The sequence below is a fragment of the Haliotis rubra genome, unplaced genomic scaffold, assembly GCF_003918875.1.
Source record: "Haliotis rubra isolate DU_JTF1 unplaced genomic scaffold, ASM391887v1 Scf63, whole genome shotgun sequence".
In the NCBI taxonomy this organism is placed as follows: Eukaryota; Metazoa; Mollusca; class Gastropoda; order Lepetellida; family Haliotidae; genus Haliotis; species Haliotis rubra.
The window spans coordinates 1,324,017-1,341,840 of NW_025767335.1; the positions used below are offsets into that span (position 1 = coordinate 1,324,017).

General features: G+C 41.3%; 1 protein-coding gene and 1 long non-coding RNA gene across 3 annotated transcripts in view; one reads left to right on the forward strand and one right to left on the reverse strand.

Annotated features, from left to right (window-relative positions):
* Positions 1-17,824, reverse strand: part of LOC124256501 — a 53,639-nt gene that overhangs the window by 25,384 nt on the left and 10,431 nt on the right. The gene's annotated exons all lie outside the window — the stretch shown is intronic.
* On the forward strand, positions 54-15,503 carry LOC124256497 (von Willebrand factor D and EGF domain-containing protein-like). 2 transcript variants are annotated; one of them, XM_046690485.1, is made up of 16 exons: positions 54-195; positions 1,332-1,548; positions 2,193-2,356; positions 3,518-3,538; positions 3,725-3,978; positions 6,091-6,177; positions 8,632-8,973; positions 9,460-9,545; positions 9,790-9,853; positions 11,332-11,520; positions 12,470-12,717; positions 13,042-13,312; positions 13,550-13,732; positions 13,995-14,178; positions 14,840-15,029; positions 15,332-15,503. In XM_046690485.1, exons 1-16 carry the CDS (start codon positions 132-134, stop codon positions 15,363-15,365), a joined length of 2,598 nt encoding a protein of 865 aa, XP_046546441.1. In that variant the 5' UTR covers positions 54-131; the 3' UTR covers positions 15,366-15,503. The 2 variants fall into 2 exon arrangements, with proteins under 2 accessions (XP_046546441.1, XP_046546442.1); XM_046690486.1 differs by having other exon boundaries at positions 1,332-1,541; positions 2,195-2,356.

Consider the following 17,824-nt stretch of genomic DNA (forward strand, 5'->3'; position numbering starts at 1 on the left):
ATACCCAAAAGGTAAGCATGGACATAAAAAAATGTTTCGAATCTATTCAATCAAAGCGAGCATAAGTATGAGATAAGAACCAATATATATGTATATATACTTTGGTTTCTGTCTAGATATGCGGCTTTGACATGGCGTCAGGTTTCATTGCAGGTGTCTGTGGGCTTTTGTTCCTCTTCATCGGGCTATCAAATGGTACGTAACTTTAGCGAAATTATAGCCAGAGAGAGAGAGAGAGAGGAGAGGCAGTTACTTTGTTTGAAAGTACGCCGTGCTTTAGCGTATAGATTTATTAATCATTCAAATTGCTGTCATAGCTTGTTTGCAGTCAAAGCTGAACTGTGATTGCCATATGTGTATAGCATCAGGAACGTCAGTTCTGTTTAGGTGTAAGTCTGTTACAAAACAGCGTTTCATAAACATGTCAGTTAACATTTTATAATTCCATGTTGATGATGGGGGAGCATCAGATTGTTTTCACAGGTTTTAGTATTGTAGGAAAATGGTTAGTTCCATAGAAGTCGTCGTGGGATGAGCATTGAAATTAATTCAGTGGGTTTGAATCTCAAACGGATAAATCAAGAGCTGAATATGTTCTTGTACCAGGATGCAAATACGTATAATAACCCACATTAATATTGCCTTTTACCGCACTCAACCAACAGCGCAACCAAATCTAATAAATGCAACAAAACCAAAATTTGCAGTCACATGAAATCGACCAGACTTGCTGGTAGAACAGCCGGTAATCAACAAGTGTGGCTGTTCTACCAGCAAATGGTAACCCCTCGTCAATAATACCGGTAAATAATGACAGTGCAAAATTTGGTTTTGTTGCATTTATTAGATTTTGTGTTAGTGAGCAATTCATCGATCTCAAATGAAATCAAACGGACTTTAGCAGGCTACTTTTTCTTGAATGTTTGATGAAACAGTGTGCAGGGCAAATGTTGCAATGTTGTCTTGAACGAGTGAGTGAGTTTAATTTTACGCCGCACTCAGCAATATTCCAGCTATATGGCGGCGGTCTGTAAATAATCGAGTCTGTACCAGACAATCCAGTGATCAACAGCATGAGCATCGATCTGCGTAATTGGGAACCGATGAGAAGTGTCAACCCACCCGATCCCGTTCGTCGCCTCTTACGACAAGCATAGGTTACTGAAGGTTCATTCTAACCCGGACCTTCTGAGTTTGGTTTACGCCGCTTTTAGCAATAACAGCAACATCATTCAGAAAATACCGCCCCTTCTTGAACGAACATTCACAATACTATTTAGTTTAGTTTTATCTTATTTCATCATGCTTTATTGATATATTTTGTATTTTAGGTTCCGATCCCTGTAAAAGCTACATTTCGTTTCCCTATCTCGAGAAGAGAAGTACCAATTATACTCTCCCCACGGCTGATGATTCGCTGAACGACTTCTACATTGATGCAAGTAATGATTGGTTCGGCGAAGAAGGGTACGATCTGGTGTTAAGTGTTCCCCCACCTGGTGATGGACGTTGCGGGACTACATACCCTTTATGGGTTCGAGGTAATGAAGCTATTATTGCTTCATTGAATCCATAGCACAATTGTGAAAGCATTTAAGAGCTGAGTGAGTGAGATTAGTTTTACGCCGCACTCAGCAATATTCCAACTATATGGCGGCGGTAAGTAAATAATCGAGTCTGTACCAGACAATCCAATGATCAACAGCATGAGCATCGATCTACGCATTGTGGATACGATGACATGTGTCAACCAAGTCAGCGAGCCTGACCACCCCATCCCGTTAGTCGCCTCTTACGACAAGAATGGGTTACTGAAGATCAATTCTAACCCGGATCTTCACGGGTTAATTAAGAGTTAATGGTTCATGTTTCCATCATATGCCATATTATTATGTTATATATTGAGACCTAAGTGTTTGATTTAAACGTTACGTTCACATATTGCCTCGTATTTGCACTTATAATTGTCGCTAGAATAATCCTCTCATTGGAAACCTGTTGATGTGTGGAGATAGAGAGTAGCTCTTCTATCTTATCGTACTGGTTCATCGCATCAGTAACAATAAACACCATATGATACAATTAAATTCGTGTTTACCTTTACTGTTTCATTTCATTTCAGAGGAATGAATCACACACCGTCTTTTCTGCGTTTACTGTGTTTCCAATTACTTAATTGATTATTTTAATGCAGACACGCTCCCTCGTGGAGGTATGAACAAGACAGTTGAGGTGTGCATGAAAGACGGCCCGGATCGATGCTCCATGACATTCAGGATAGATGTAAAGGATTGTGGTACGCTTCGTATTTATCAACTGAAGAAACCGCCTGTGTTTGAAGCTGCATATTGTGTTGGTGAGTACCATTTTAACAATTCAAAAAATATATCAGCGTTTTTTCTCATGAAGCACCTCAGTTGCTTTTCCAATATACTCAGTTGCCTATTATGAAGTAAATAACAAAATTTATTCTGTAACATTTGGACACTTTTTGTTGGCTTCCGTCGATCTGGGGAGAACATAGTTGACGGTAAGTTAGTTGGCAGCTGCTACTACACGTGTTTGCTCTCTAGAAGATGGTCAAAAACTCAGGGCTGTACAACCATTGGACACAGACTGTAGATAGCAGCCTTGCGGTGTGTCAACAGTTGCTGTTCTGATAAATTCTCTTCGTCAGTCTGGTGACAATGGTAAACACCCATCTGTTAAACTCACATCCAATGACTGGTTGTCTGTCAAAATAAGGCTGAGGTACGTCAAGTGTATGATTGCAAATAGTGTTCCAAAAAGGCGTAGTGACAAGTATGCAGACCTGTTCTACTGTGGAAGACAACTGCCTCACAGAATATATGCCTCACATTCAGTGTAAAATGAGCTGATGAGCCTGGAAAGCTTCGGTGGGAAGCGTGCACAAGCAATATCTGCTGTGAAAGCTGATACACCACAAGAGCAAGTTTCCATAGTCCTGCTCCGGGTCACATGAGAGAAGAGCTTTCCAACGATGCTCAGCTTCATTCATGAACTGGCAAACACGTATACTAATAAATTGTGCTACCCGAACTCATAACATTGATTAAACAGACAATAAAGCAAAAACTCCCGTGAAAACTGAAAAAAAGATTCGTTATTTGCTAATTTGTAAGGAAGGTGGGAACCGTATGAAGCGTAACATTTGTCAGAAACAAGACAGAAGTGGGAAAAGTATTGTAATTTATTGGGACATTGGGTAGCCTAGTGGTTGAAGCGTCCGCTCGTCACGCCGAATCGATTCCCCACATGGGTTCAATGCGTGAAGCCCATTTCTGGTGTCCCCGCCGTGATATTGCTGGAATTTTGCTAAAGGCGGTGAAAAATAATACTCACGCTAAACTGATATTTTTGATATAATGTGGTTCTAAATCACCAACACTAAAACTGAAGCATTAAATATGATTGTATTTCGAGACGAAGGTACAGTGTGCATCTCTATATACATCTGGGTTTTTTTATAACATGTATTTACTTGTCAATGTTTCAGATCTGACAGACCCCACAAAACGTATGTATATCTTTAGAAGTTTCTTTTGACGATCTCAATTTCACGTTAACAATCATTAGGTTAGGGTTTTCTGGTTCATACACGATTATTTGGCTGGAGCATTACTGAGTGTAGCAATTTGTAATTACGAAACAACACATACGTTTGACTCTGTACCTCTTGCGTTGACTTTGCTTTTTCCATCAGCAAAAACATCGTTCAAGGTTAAGCCCACTGTGCAAGTTGACGTGGAAACCGACGCAGGCAAGAAGGACCACTTCAAGTTCACATGCACGTTTGCGAAATCTCATGATGACTTGTTGTACCATGTCTTGTGGTATGTTAACGGCGGATTAATACATTCCTTCCCTCCTAAACATTGGTCGAATACGTTCGTTGATCACTCAGCTCTTACGGAAGACATCTTAATCACCAATGGTTTCATTACTCCTGGATTTCAGGTATGTCCTTTCGTTATGCAAATAACTCTTGCGGCGTCTTTGGGGGTTTAATGCCACTGTTTATCCTATTATTACTCCCCGCCACGAAGTGGCAGGAGATGTAGGTTTGAGCACCGTCCGTCCGAGATGATGGGGACAGATTTTCTCAGAAACCGTTATAAACTAAGCTGCAAAAGAAAGTATAGGTCGGAAAATGTCAATTCACTGTGAAAGTGTTGATAGCCGGTTGAAAGTATGCATTCAGACAGTTGTCCCCTAAGCACAAGGATGCAAAATCGCATCTCCCAAACACATTATGACGGTGGTGCCACGCTTCACCAGAAAATGGTAAAACACGCAAAGGCTGCAGAGGGAGATGCGTGCCGAATTGGCGTATAAATAAGGTGAAACCATAGGTTGACAACACAGTTGGCAAAAGCACACAATCGATATGCCCTAGACTGACAAGAGAGGAGCGAGAGAGGGCGATTGGTATGCACCAGATGGGGCAACACAGGTCCAGATTGCACGAAGGTACGGGTTCACGCCTTTAACGGTATCCAGGCTTCTGCAACGTTACCGACAGACAGGAAGGACTGTAGACAGACCCAGAACGGGAAGACCACGTGTCACAACACCCAGGAAGATCGCCGAATTCGAACAATTCACTTACGCAACAGGTTCGTCACGGCGACGGCGACGGCTGCAACAGCGCTGGGACATCTCATCAGCCAACGCACAGTACTCCGACGAATTCGTGCTGCAGGAATCACAGCCTACCGTCCCTTCCGAGGTATGTTCCTGACAGCACAACATCGACACCGAAGGGTACAATGGGCGAGGCAAGTTCGAATCTGGCAAGTGCGAGAATGGCGCTGAGTACTGTTTTCTGACGAGAGTCGTTTCCAGTTGTTCCAGAACGACGGCAGACAACGAGTTTATCTCCGAAGAGGTGAACGTTTAGCTCCACCATGCATCCGAGAGGTCCATCCGTTCGGAGGGGAGGTGTTATGGTCTGGGGAGGCATCTGTGGGGAACAGAAGACTGACCTGGTCATTGTGCAAGGGAACCTGAATGATGTTCAGTACAGAGAGCAAGTTCTGCGCCCAGTTGTGCTTCCATTCTTGCGGAACCAGCCACAGGGGATAATGTTTCAACGTGACAACGCCAGACCCCACACAGCAAGATTGACACAGGACTTCCTCAACCGCCACAATGTTCATGTTCTCCCTTGGCCTGCCTGTTCACCCGACATGAACCCCATAGAGCATCTGTGGGACCATCTGGGCGAACGGTTAAGGAATCGTCAACAACACCCAGTGACGAGATGAGATGGAACGTGCCCTGTGAGAAGAGTGGCAGAGAATCCCACCACCCCTCATCAGACGCCTGACGTCATCAATGAGACGACGCGTCATGGCATGCATTGATGCACGTGGGGTCATACACGGTATTGAGATATGTTCTGTTTGTTGTGTAAACTTGGACAATGATTGACAATCATGTGTGGCTCTTTAAGACATCGCTGAAAAATGAGTTGTTGGACCCACCATTCTTCAACTAGCGCCCACATGTTATGTGTTGCCTGTATTCCAATCATTTTGTGGCCTAATAATGATCATTAACCCTTCTTTCACGATATACACACGCTTCGCCAATTTGATTTGTTGTGTTTTTGTTTTACCACTCATCAAACTCCACCTATACTTTCATTTGCCGTTTAGTTTAGATGGGAAACCAACTTTGGTATGTGCTTTAAGGATGTTTTTGTCACGTTATTGTTATATAAATTGATCGTTTTATCATTGTTACAACTAGTGCATTCGCATAAATTAGGTACAAATTCAGGCTGTGATATATTGATCAAGAGTGAGTTAGTGAGTTTGGTTTTACGCCGCTTTTAGCAATATTCCAGCAATATCACGGCGGGGGACACCGGTAATGGGCTTCACACATATACCCATGTGGGGAATCGAACCCGGGTTTTTGGCGTGACAAGCAAACGCTTTAAGCACAAGGCTACCCTACCGCCCCACATTGTGTGTAAAAGGGGATATTATAAACAAGATTCAATCCAGTTTGGAATCACGAAGTACGTGTACTTACGTGATTAATATCCTAGATAACTTTCAGGTTCAGTGTGCGGTAACGGCTTCTCTGGGTGAAGGGTTCCCCGCTGGCGGACGTATCTTAAGCGACGAAAAATTCATCGGTATCAAGGTATATTTAACTCTTGTTGCAAATCACGCTATTTTCAGTCGTACGTTGCAAGAGACGAGAAAGTTCAGATGGCCACTGACATGCTCGGTGAGTTTATTGATAGTGCCCTTGTGTCAACCTCTGCTTTGATCTGACATAGACTTGAATAATTCAGGTCGGTTGTTAGAGTCGACATATGACTAAGGTTATGGGAGAGAAGGCATTTGTCTTTAAATATAACTGAAAACGCCTCGCAGATTTTGTGCTCTTTTCTTAAGAACAAGTGTCCAAAGTATACTTGCAGTTCATTCTGTTATTTATCCGAAAGGAAATTGTTTAGATTGGATATATGATGCCTGCTGGATACTGACGACCACACGAATAATAAGAAACCCGGTGTAACAGGCCAGAGTATACCCCTGTCCCAGGCTACCCGGGGTTAAACTGGACTAGCCCAGACTATCCCCCAGGTACATAGCCCTGCCTAATAGGGTATATTCTGAACTAGGCCATAGTATACCCCTAGCCCAGATTATACCCTACAGGGATTATACTACTATAACTTTATTGAACACAATTAGACCCGTGAAGATCCGGGGTAGAATAGGTCTTATGCTTGCCATAAAAGGCGACTATCTTGCGTAAGGAGGGCGATTAACGGGATAGTTTCGCTGACAGACATGTCAAACAATTGATGCTCATGCTGTTGATCACTGGATTGTCTGGTCAGACTCGATTGTTACAGACCGCCGCCATATAGCTGGAAACTGAGTGCGGCGTAAAACTAAACTACTCACTCTCTCACACAATTAAACACTGGTTACAACATTGAAATGGATCCGATACATTTCCAGATACAAAGCATAATCAGTGTGAGTTTTCAAACTGAAGCTGGCAGGGTACATCAGCCATTGCATTGACTGACCAACTGCACTGTAAATATAAATGTCACATTTTAACAGACTGGCTGTTGACATAACTTCTGCATCTGTTGCCCCCACTCCATCTCGTCAAATTCCTGAATTAGTGATGAACTCTTTGACATTTTGGTTCATCATTAATGTCATTGTTCATATGCTGAACCACTCGATCTCGGAAAGTGCTGTGACTGTCTTCAGATCCTGTCAGGCTGTAACTGATGCAGTGGAAGTAGCAGTTGCCATCGCCTTTGGTTCTGTATGTCCGTCGGGGTGCTGTCAAGTCTGTTGATCTTCCGATCAGTGAGATCAGTCTCCAGAGTCACTTGTTCATATTAATAAATAAATACCAGCCCCTACTCACACCATCACCAGCCCCTACTCACACCATCACCAGCCCCTACTAACACCATCACCAGCCCCTTCTCACACAGGCTATCTCCCATTAGTTAGACAGCCAGTTGTTAGACAGTGGAGTAGGGTATTAATTAAGACAACACCCACCTCCATAATGGTACAGCTCTAATAAGATTGATGAGTAGAGTGTGCCCGTAGTTAATCTGTTCATGTTGTACTACCCCGTTGCCGAAATACCTTAGTTGTGTGTCCGACGCTAAATAAAGCAAATAACTAACTACTAACCTTGATATATCAGCATGGCTGGGTTATGCAAAGTCGAAAATATCATATTGTAGAGAGGCACTCAACAAATACTTAATATATTTTGGATTATGCAGTAATGTAAATGAAATGCACCAACAAATTCCTTTAAATGACACCAAGACTATTGCCCGAGTCACACACTCATATTGAGTGAATTGTCAACATAATTTTTTAGGGGTATAGTCTGGGCTGGAGGGGTATACTTTGGCCTGGTCCAGAATATACCCCCGGGGTATAAACTGGGCTAGCCTATAGTTTACCCCGGGGTATAATCTGGTGGGGGGTTATTCTGGGCTGCTACACCGGTATGAAGTTCGCACATCGGATGTTAGTATATGTGGGCCGGTGGCTTAGGTTAAGCGACGCTTTGAACATGATTACACTAACAATGGTGGCGTGTCAGAATGACCTCGAAAGTTTGAAGTATGCAGGTCTTAGGCGTTAACCACAGTCCTCATCCTTTTCCTTAATATCCACACAATTATTCTAATGGTTTCATACAGCTCAGCCACTTTTTCAAGATCGTTGTACAAATGTTTATATCCAAGGATAGGATCCAGAGTTATCTGTCACATACACATAATTTATTTTAGTTAGTGAAAAGGCAACGTTTTCAACTGCTTTTATTTACACATGTTAATCCAGCGGATGTTGGGGAAACCAAAGTTGATGCAGGTCGTCTGGTTAATAATCTGGCGATGGTCTCAGCACACCCACAGAAACATAGCGTGGGACTCGAACGGATGACCATTGGGTTCTGACACGCCAAAGGGACGCAACTCTGTATAGTGAATTTCAAGTATTTGTCATGCATGTGTCCATTCAATTGAACAAAACTGATAATGTTTTATAAGCCATAGCACGCAACGGGATACACAAGTATATTATCCTATAGATTCCAAGTGGCACTGTCGCTGTGAAAGAAGGAGAAACTGTGATGTTGAACCTCACCTTAACTGCCCCACTTGGATGTGGACCACTGCATGACTGTTCCATGGAAGTATTTGTGGTAGCCAGGAACCAACCAGGGGCGTGTGACCCATCTGCCTTCATCAGGACTCAGTGTGGGCTAACCGTCAAGGGGTCTTCGTGGCGCACAGTTCGTCATCTAGAAATTCAAGGGAAATTGACCACGGGCTACAATGCCAAAACAGTGTTGATAAAGTTGTACTTGAAGACAGATAACCTCGTGATAACTCATCCTTTCTGGTCGAACTACGATATTGGAAGCGTGACGGTATGTAATGCTACTTTAGGTTTACGCCGCACTCAGCAATATTCCAGCTGTATGGCGGCGGTCTGTAAGTATTCGAGTCTGAACCAGACAATCCAGAGATCAACAGCATGAGCATCGATCTATGATGACATGTGTCAACCAAACCAGCGAGCCTGACCACCGGATCCTGTTAGTCGTCTCTTACGACAAGCATGGATTACTGTAGGTCAGTTTTAACCCGGATCTTCACGGATCTGGTTGATGATCTTCATGGTATTTCATTTGCGTGTGTCAATGCGCATGACGTCTGGATTGTCTTGTCCAGACTGGATTATTTACTGACCGCCTTTGTATATCCGAGTGGGACGATAAACATCAAACAAGCATTTTAAACAGCATTTTATATCTAGTTTGCTCTGCCATAATATTGCTTGAATATTGCCATTATGTCGTTAACTTATAATCTAATATCTCACTTACAATAGATTCGAAGTTTTATTTTTAAAGGTTCAAGTCGAAAAGGATGTTGTTGTCAACAAGCTAAGCATCTGCCATGCTGTGCAGGATCCACACATGAGAACCTTTGACGGAAGGTGAGGAACACATTGATTCAGTGGGTCCAGGGTATTTCTCAGCATACATGTTTATGGAGATAACAATATTGGTGGTCGAGTTTGGTCGTGATCGCAGATTGAATACATTGCCATCAAGAAACTGTACCTGAAGTTAACTTTAAATGTTCCAGATGGAATATTAAAAGAGAGAACTAATGTTACCATGATAGCGTTACATAAACATTTTAAGTCTAAAGATGAAAACATTCATCATTTTTTTCAGGTATTATGAATTTCATCAGCCTGGGGTGTTTGTATTATATAAACACGATGAACTGGAATTGGAGGTAAGCCACTGACGGGATCGGGTGGTCAGGCTCCCTGACTTGGTTGACACATGTAATCGTATCCCAATTGCGTAGATCGATGCTCATGCTGTTGATCACTGGATAATCTTGTCCAGACTCGATTATTTACACACCGCCGCCATATTGCTAAGTGCGTCGTAAAACTAAACTCACAAAGAAGACTGCTAAACACCAGTGCTCCACAAGACTACGTGCTAACTCTAGTATTCTAGACTCTCAATCAGGAATGAATCACGTAAAATAACGTTGATGACAGACGTCGATCTGATCGTCCAAGGACATTAACTAGCGCAAAAAGGCCGTTTCGTCAGAACGGCTGTGTTACGAAACTGCGGTCAACGTGCATCTCAAACTGAGATGAGCTTCACAGAGCTACACCTATTTGGGTGAGTGGATAGCTGATTCGGCTGCAAAGATGGAACATGCATCCCCGACGTCGTTCATGGACCGTCTCAAGACAAGGGCCGTAGATAGCCCGGGGAATTCTTTACAGATTACTTTTTGTACATCAAAGTATTGATATAACACTCTTTTGAGTGTCGTATACCCTTACCACAGCCCTAAAATGCACACCTCAATTAATGACGCAAAGATTGCGGGCAGCCCATCTGACAGATGACTGGTACCAGAATGATACATAGAGAATACTTCACGAGGTCTCTTTACATACGAATTATACGAAACAAGTGTCCTTCCTATGGTATCTGACCGAGCGAAAGTATCTCCAGAATACTTTCTGGGAAAACTGTCCATATGATTACAACAACCATTAATAAATAAAATAAGCAATCCAGGGCTAGACTACCGGAACCCAATAAACTGAAGGCATATTGTGCAATACCTAATGATAATTAACGAACAAACGACCTAATTAGAAAAAGGATTGTATTCAATCCATATGACTCCAAAATATTGAACAAACCTGAAGATATCATGTTTTTGATTTCACGTTCAATTTCTGGACTGTCAACTTAATTTAATAATATAACTATTGTATATTAACACTAGAACTGAACAAAACAGTTTTGCTTACATACGTATTCGTCTGATCATATTATAAAGTTTAGTTCAGAACATTATGTACAGATGCTACAATTTTGAACAAAGAAACAACAGAAAAAAAATGGTCAAACGTAGTAGGGAAAAAGCGTAGTAGGCGTTCGCGCCCTCGAACGTGGATAGATGTCTTTTCGTGCTAAATAACGTGATGGGCGGAAGGCACTTTGACCAGTCATCGAACAATATCTATCTATTCAATGACTAATGCAAATCTCAGTCAGATGACCCTTTTGCACAGCTAATCTGGTTGTCTGATTGAAGGTATGAAATGTCAATAGTTTTGACTCTGACACCTTATTTATTGAATGTCCGCTCCTGTATAATATAATTTAAACAGCTTTTGCATTATCTTTTTACATCTATAGAGACAATGATAATCATGCGATTATATTTTACAGGTTCAAATGCAAGTGTCTGTCTGTTTTCCATCGCACACCGTCCAATGCCCCTGTGGTATAGCAGTTCGAGCTGGACAGACCATATTCCATATCGATAAATGTAACAGACCAGACTGGAGTATTGACTTCGTGTCCTGCAAGGATGGTAAAGACCTCATCAAAGTCTTAAAGAGTGGCTCCCACTACAAGGTCTGTGTACATCCATCTAATGTTCACAATTTTTTTTAATACACCTTTCTTTGCATTCTGTTGTTCATGGTAACAGTCACATGCTGGATTCTAACAGTAATATGAGTGTAACGTCATTGTTTTCTCACTATAAATTATACCTGTACATTTTAGACCTCATGTTAATTCAATCTTGAAATAATTCCCTAGTATACATTAATGATAATATTGTCTGCTTGTATTGCGCTTAAACACCATGTATTGCGTGCTCAAAGCGCTAACAGGTATGAGGGAAAAGATGGGGTTTGAGCATAGCCCCCCACCACCCCCCACCCCACTGCGGGTCAGAAAACCGGATACTTCCGGCACAGCAGCTCAGTCTTTGGCAATTTAAAAGACAACAAATGTATCCCCGCGGAAACCATATGTACATTCCCCAACTTACACATCGAAAATATGGACAAAAGCTTTTGATACCGTTGAGACCTTTAAAATACGATATATTCTTTGATATGTGCGCGTCGGTCGGTTTTCGATCATGTACCCGTATTTCTGTGATGAATCGTTACATACTATATCGAAAGGGGGCTGGATAGTAAACCGCGGCTTGGTTTATCAATTTTCTGATCTGCAGTGGGGGCCTATGGTTTTGAGTTTGCGTTTGAAAATGCATTGCTGTTTGTTAGAGGCGACAAAATGCATCCGGGTTGTTCAGCCTTAGTGACTGGTTGAGAACATGTTATCATAGCCTGATAGCGTGGGTATTTGTTATATTGTCAATACTGACTTCTTGTCTTGGGCTTTAAGTCCTGCTTCAGTTTGGCTTAGATAACTGGAATGTTGAGTTTAACATACAAACATTGCATTGTTATCGCGACAATTTATATTCAAGCGAAATAATTCACAAGCTGATATACATATTTTTATCATTATAAATAGTATTCATACCTGTAACGTATATATTTTACAGATATATTTGCCAACTGGATCCTATCTGGATATCAACATTATTCCTACGTCCAAGTTCTTCGATATTACCATGTATCCTTCATATAACGATCTTGGAAAGGTGGCTGGACTGTGCGGAACTTTTACCAATAAATGTGAAGATGATTTCAAGAAACGCGATGGAACCTTCGAAACGGACCCCAAAGCCAAACATGCATGTGCAAATGGAAACAGCGCAGACAGATTTGACAGCTTCACGTCCAGTTGGAGGTAAATTCTGAAATAATACTAGATTAGAAGGCAAATATATGTTTCCAGGTTTGTACATAATTATCCATGTTATGTAATCAAATGTTACAAAAAATTGCGGGCGGTTGTGTAGCCTAGCATTTAATGAGATTTACCTGTTCACCTCACGGAATTCCAGCATGCACTATGTGTGAGGCCAATTATTGATATCTATACACCACCCAACCCCCTCCCCTTCATCTCAATCGTGGTATTGCTGGATTATTTTTAAAAGCGCCATAAAACCAGACTCTTTCTGACAACGTAATGCTTGTGCAATATCCGTTACATGTGATTGTATTTCAGGGCCGATGTGAATCTTTTCAACCATGACGATTTCCATAGACTGAAACAATGGACGTCTCCCATGATGCTTTGCACATGTGTCTATCACAACAGGTTCCCGCAAAAACTGATGGAAACAGTAACATGTTCATCGGAATTGAACAAAGATGTGTGTAACTTCAACGAACTCTTTCTGCCGCTACCCTCGTCCTTCAGGCAATGCGCAGTTGAAACCAACAGAAAAAAGCGGTCCGCTGTTCATCGTCAGATTTACGTTGAAAAAAGAGATGCGGTAAGGAGATTAGATTCTATCTGACACATATTTTGGAATTCTGGAATTTGCATTTAAGTGTTAACGACAATCCAAATTAGTACATGAATCATAGATCGGGAAAATGAGCTGATATTGTAATGTTTGCGGACAACACAACAGCTGTTTGTTCAGGAATTCATTATTGTCTATTCTGAGGATAAATTTATGGAACAGACATTGTTCTTTCTGATTAGTCCACTATATATGTGTTAAAAGGAGGACACTGCAGCAGTGACAACATGGACAACAGCAGCAGTGACAACATGGACAACAGCAGCAGCCACAACCTACTGTCATGAACTGTTCAACAATTCCTCTCCAATAGCTGCTTGCAGAACTGTGGACAGCTTGTCTGATATGATACGAGAACACGAAAACAACTGCATCATGGATATAACTGTAGGTATTCTATAAACGCTATCTTTGCCTTTCGATTATATACTCCCAACCTTGATCTGACCGGAGTTTTGCGAACTGGTACCACGCATTTCGTAAGAGTTTCTAGTGAAGATCAGATAATTAGACTGATGTGGTGTGTGTCAGAATGCACATGCATTGTGCCAATACTTTGTATTTTTCAGACAAGACATGAAATAATATTGTTGACTGTGGTGTAGAATTGACAATTTGACATTCATTCACTCATTCCTGTTTCTCAAAGGCAATCAATGCTGTAGACTTCGCAAGCCATTCGCTCGAAGCAGCCAAATCTGAATGCATTCACGAAGTGGAGATGAATTCAACGTTTCAAACAAAGACAGCATCTGGTGTACCATCCTTCCTAAGCACTTTGTCGGCCATGACATGTACTAACGATTGCTCTGGTAAAGGGATATGTCAAAATGGTACGTAGGCAATGGAGTGAGTGAATGAGTTACAATTTAACGTCACCTCGGCAATATTTCAGCCATATAGTGACGAGAAATGTTGGGCATACACAATAAATACACGTAGGTAAATAACCAGTCATCGGCGGACTGTAAAATAACTAGAGTATCACAGATATGGATATAAAACTAGCATGGAAAACTAAAACATTTTAATTAAAGCAGACTGTACAATTATATAAAACACGGGCTATAGATCGCCAACAACGGAAGGTAGATCATCATAATAGAAACCATGGGGACTTACATTACCTTTGCCACCTGCATGGAGCCTAGCTAGATTTACACCATCCCTTTAGCCGCTGGCGATGGTAGGAATATTCAGCCGAAATTTAAAAAAAAGTATGGTTGAGCGAAATTGACTTGGAAAGTTTCCGTAGGCAATGGATGATTGTTTTGTAGACAGAACAGCGATGTATCGTTTTGCCTAATTCTTTGGTTCAACTTTTGCGTGAAATGTTCTACAGTCATTTGTCTTGTATACCGCAGAGCGCAGCACAAACAAAACGAAACGAACGGTTTTACTGCATTTCTAAAACATATATGTCTATTGCATCAATATTGTTTTTGTATTTTGAAACAAGAAAGTAACATGTCATCACTTATGCGTGTATATTAGGTCGATGCTCCTGTAACGAGGGCCTGGGGGAGATGACTGTTCCGTTGACAAGACCCAACCTCCCGTCATCAGTGGCATCAGCGGTGACGGGCACTGCGATCTGGCGTCAGACATCTGCAATGAGACGTCGCTGTTTGGGCCATATTTTGACGAATATGGACAAATTCGGTGTCGATTTGTACCCTTCACTGTAAGCACAGTTGCTGTATTGAGCAGGGCCTCCTTTCACAAAGCACTAAGGTGATCGTAAGTCACTAAGGTAACCTTAGTGCAATGTTAAAGAATGGGAGTTAAGGCTAACCTTAGTAAAGGCTGCTTCGTGAAATGAGCCCCTGGACTTTAGTTTTTATCGACGTTAGCAAACAATGGCACTAGCCCTCCTTCAGCCCTCCAAGCGTTTATTGTCATTTCGTAATTGCAATCTTGTAATCAGACGTATCCACCCAAAAATTGGCTCCTCATTTATGTCATTTAGAATAAATTTTATCCCAGATACGTGCTGATGGAACACAAAAGACCGGCATAGTCAGCTACTCCAAACCCGAAGTCGAGAGCTTTACAGAAGTCATTTGTATCTTTCCAAAACAACGAAAGAAGCGCTCCCTCAGCGTTCAAACCCCTGAAGCCGAGTTAGGTTCTGGGTTCAGAATATCTGTAGCTAACTATGGTGATGTCTTCAGCGATGATAGCGTCCTGGTACTTTACAACTCCCTGTGTCAGTCCTGCAATGTGACTGGAAAAGCTGTTGTTTGCGTTTTCACGGTGAGTTTCCTGTGAATATTTTCGATGTAAGAACAGACTGTACTGATCTGACACATCTCGTAACTTAAGGTGTAGATTTAATCAGGAATTTGAGTCCCAGTTTGTACATGTACTTCATCATGGAACTGTTTCCGTGTCATGTGGTTAGCATTCTGCTTGTCAATTACTGCTACGTGATATGTTGATTCGTGTATTGTTGGTATCATGCATGGGACGTCTATAGTCGCAGTTGTATGTTTTGGAGTAGATTTCTGTAAACATATATGATATAGCAATTCGAACGTGTATAGTGAAAAAGCTGAAATTGCCAGCTTATAGGGATTAGTTTATTACTATATATTGTTTTACTGTTTAGCAAGCCTTGCTGTTGAAAAGTTACAAATTTGCAGTTTTAGAAGAATGTTCATCTGTAATGATGACCAGTGTTTCTAGTGGTAATCTTTGTACCCGATCGAGGGTAAATAGTGAATCGTGAAGATCTCGGATAATTTCAGAGCCAGTCATGCATAGCCAAAGGAGTGTGTGTCAGCCATGGCGACAGTCACCCTGACAACCCATGCTACGTTTGTGATGCTTCCAGTTCAGTCCGAAAGTGGAGACTGAAAAGCGGTAAGATAAGACGTACATTAATATTAAGAACGCTCATTTAATACATTTATGCTTAAACATGCAACAACCAAGATTAATTTGTAGCTGGAGATGATTATTGTTGAGGCAGGAAATACATAGTAAACTCTGCCTCGTTTGTGGCATTCCAGTAGCCGATCTACAGATTTAAAGACGTGTGTAAACATATGACGTATGAATTACATATTTACGAAAATTAAAAGCATCGGAATGATCGGCGCATTTCTCCTGCCGAAATCTGACATTTCACTTGGAAAACGGAAGAAATGGTGGTTCTTTCCCATGTTCGATGATGCCGTGCATCCCCAGGCAACGCAATACACCATCGTGCCATTTAAAAGAACGACAGAAACAACACAATTTGTACTACTGTAGCGCTTGGCCTTTGGCAATATGGCGGACTCCAGGCACATTTGAGGTCACGAGCGGAAAGGTCACGTGGGTTGCAGCGAAATATGAATAATGGCCGAAGCTGAGATTTACAGAAACTGTTTTCGCGATTAAAACATAATTACACATAATTTTTAATTGAAAATTTGGGAATATGTTTCTGATGACTTTATCTTTCACCGAGCTAATTATTGCAGTTCACTGGTATTCTCCTTTTAATATCATCACCGTTTAGCAGTTCCTATAGATGATTCATTAGCTGACACCACACGCCCTTGCATTGCTGCATCATAGAGAATACTATGCATACCCAAAATGTCTTTGCTGGGGCTAAAACTGTCGGTTCAGCTGCAAAATGCGTATCTAATGGTACAGTTCGAAATGACTTTATGAAATGGCATCATGCTAATGAGTATGCTCTCATCAAGGGACCAAATTACAAAACAACTGAGCGACCACATGTTCCTAAATTGAAAACGATAATGAAAGATTTCCATACTGAAATATATGACATTTAGTAAGTGTTGGGTAGGGGTGGGTATTGCAGAGAATTTTCATATTGCGATATATTGCGATGCGAAAGCATGTATTGCGATATGTATTGCATGAAGTATTTTTAAACAAAAAACTACTTACAATCGAGGTAATGCTTGATTGATAGAGCAAATACACAACAAAATCACTATGCTTGATTAAGCTTTAATAACAACTTTTATTCATGATTAAAAATAAAAATATGAATAATATTTGGCACAAATGAAAAAAAGAAATATCCGAAGATTTCCGAGTGTTACGAAGTTTTACGAATGCAAGTCAAAAAACCGGTTTTCGATCAGCGTATCGCAATACGTATCGGTTTCATGTCTGAACCGGTAAATACCAGTAAACCGGTTATATTGCGCAGCCCTAGTGTTGAACGCACATGGTGAGCAACGTGCTATTTCTACATTCTGTCACTGATAGCGTGCAAAATATATCACTGGAGAGTTTGAGATATGACTAGCGGGGTGACTTTCCAAATTATGGTCAACTTTCATGTTGAGCAATATTCTAGCAGCACCAGCCTTATGTGTCTGCTTTTCGGAAAATAAATTACAGTGGAATCTGTCAAATCCGGCCTCTCTGTAATCCGGTTTTCTCCATAATCCGGACTACTCTCTGCTGGGTCCCGGCAAAACTATTCTTATTTTATTATTAAAGCGTGCT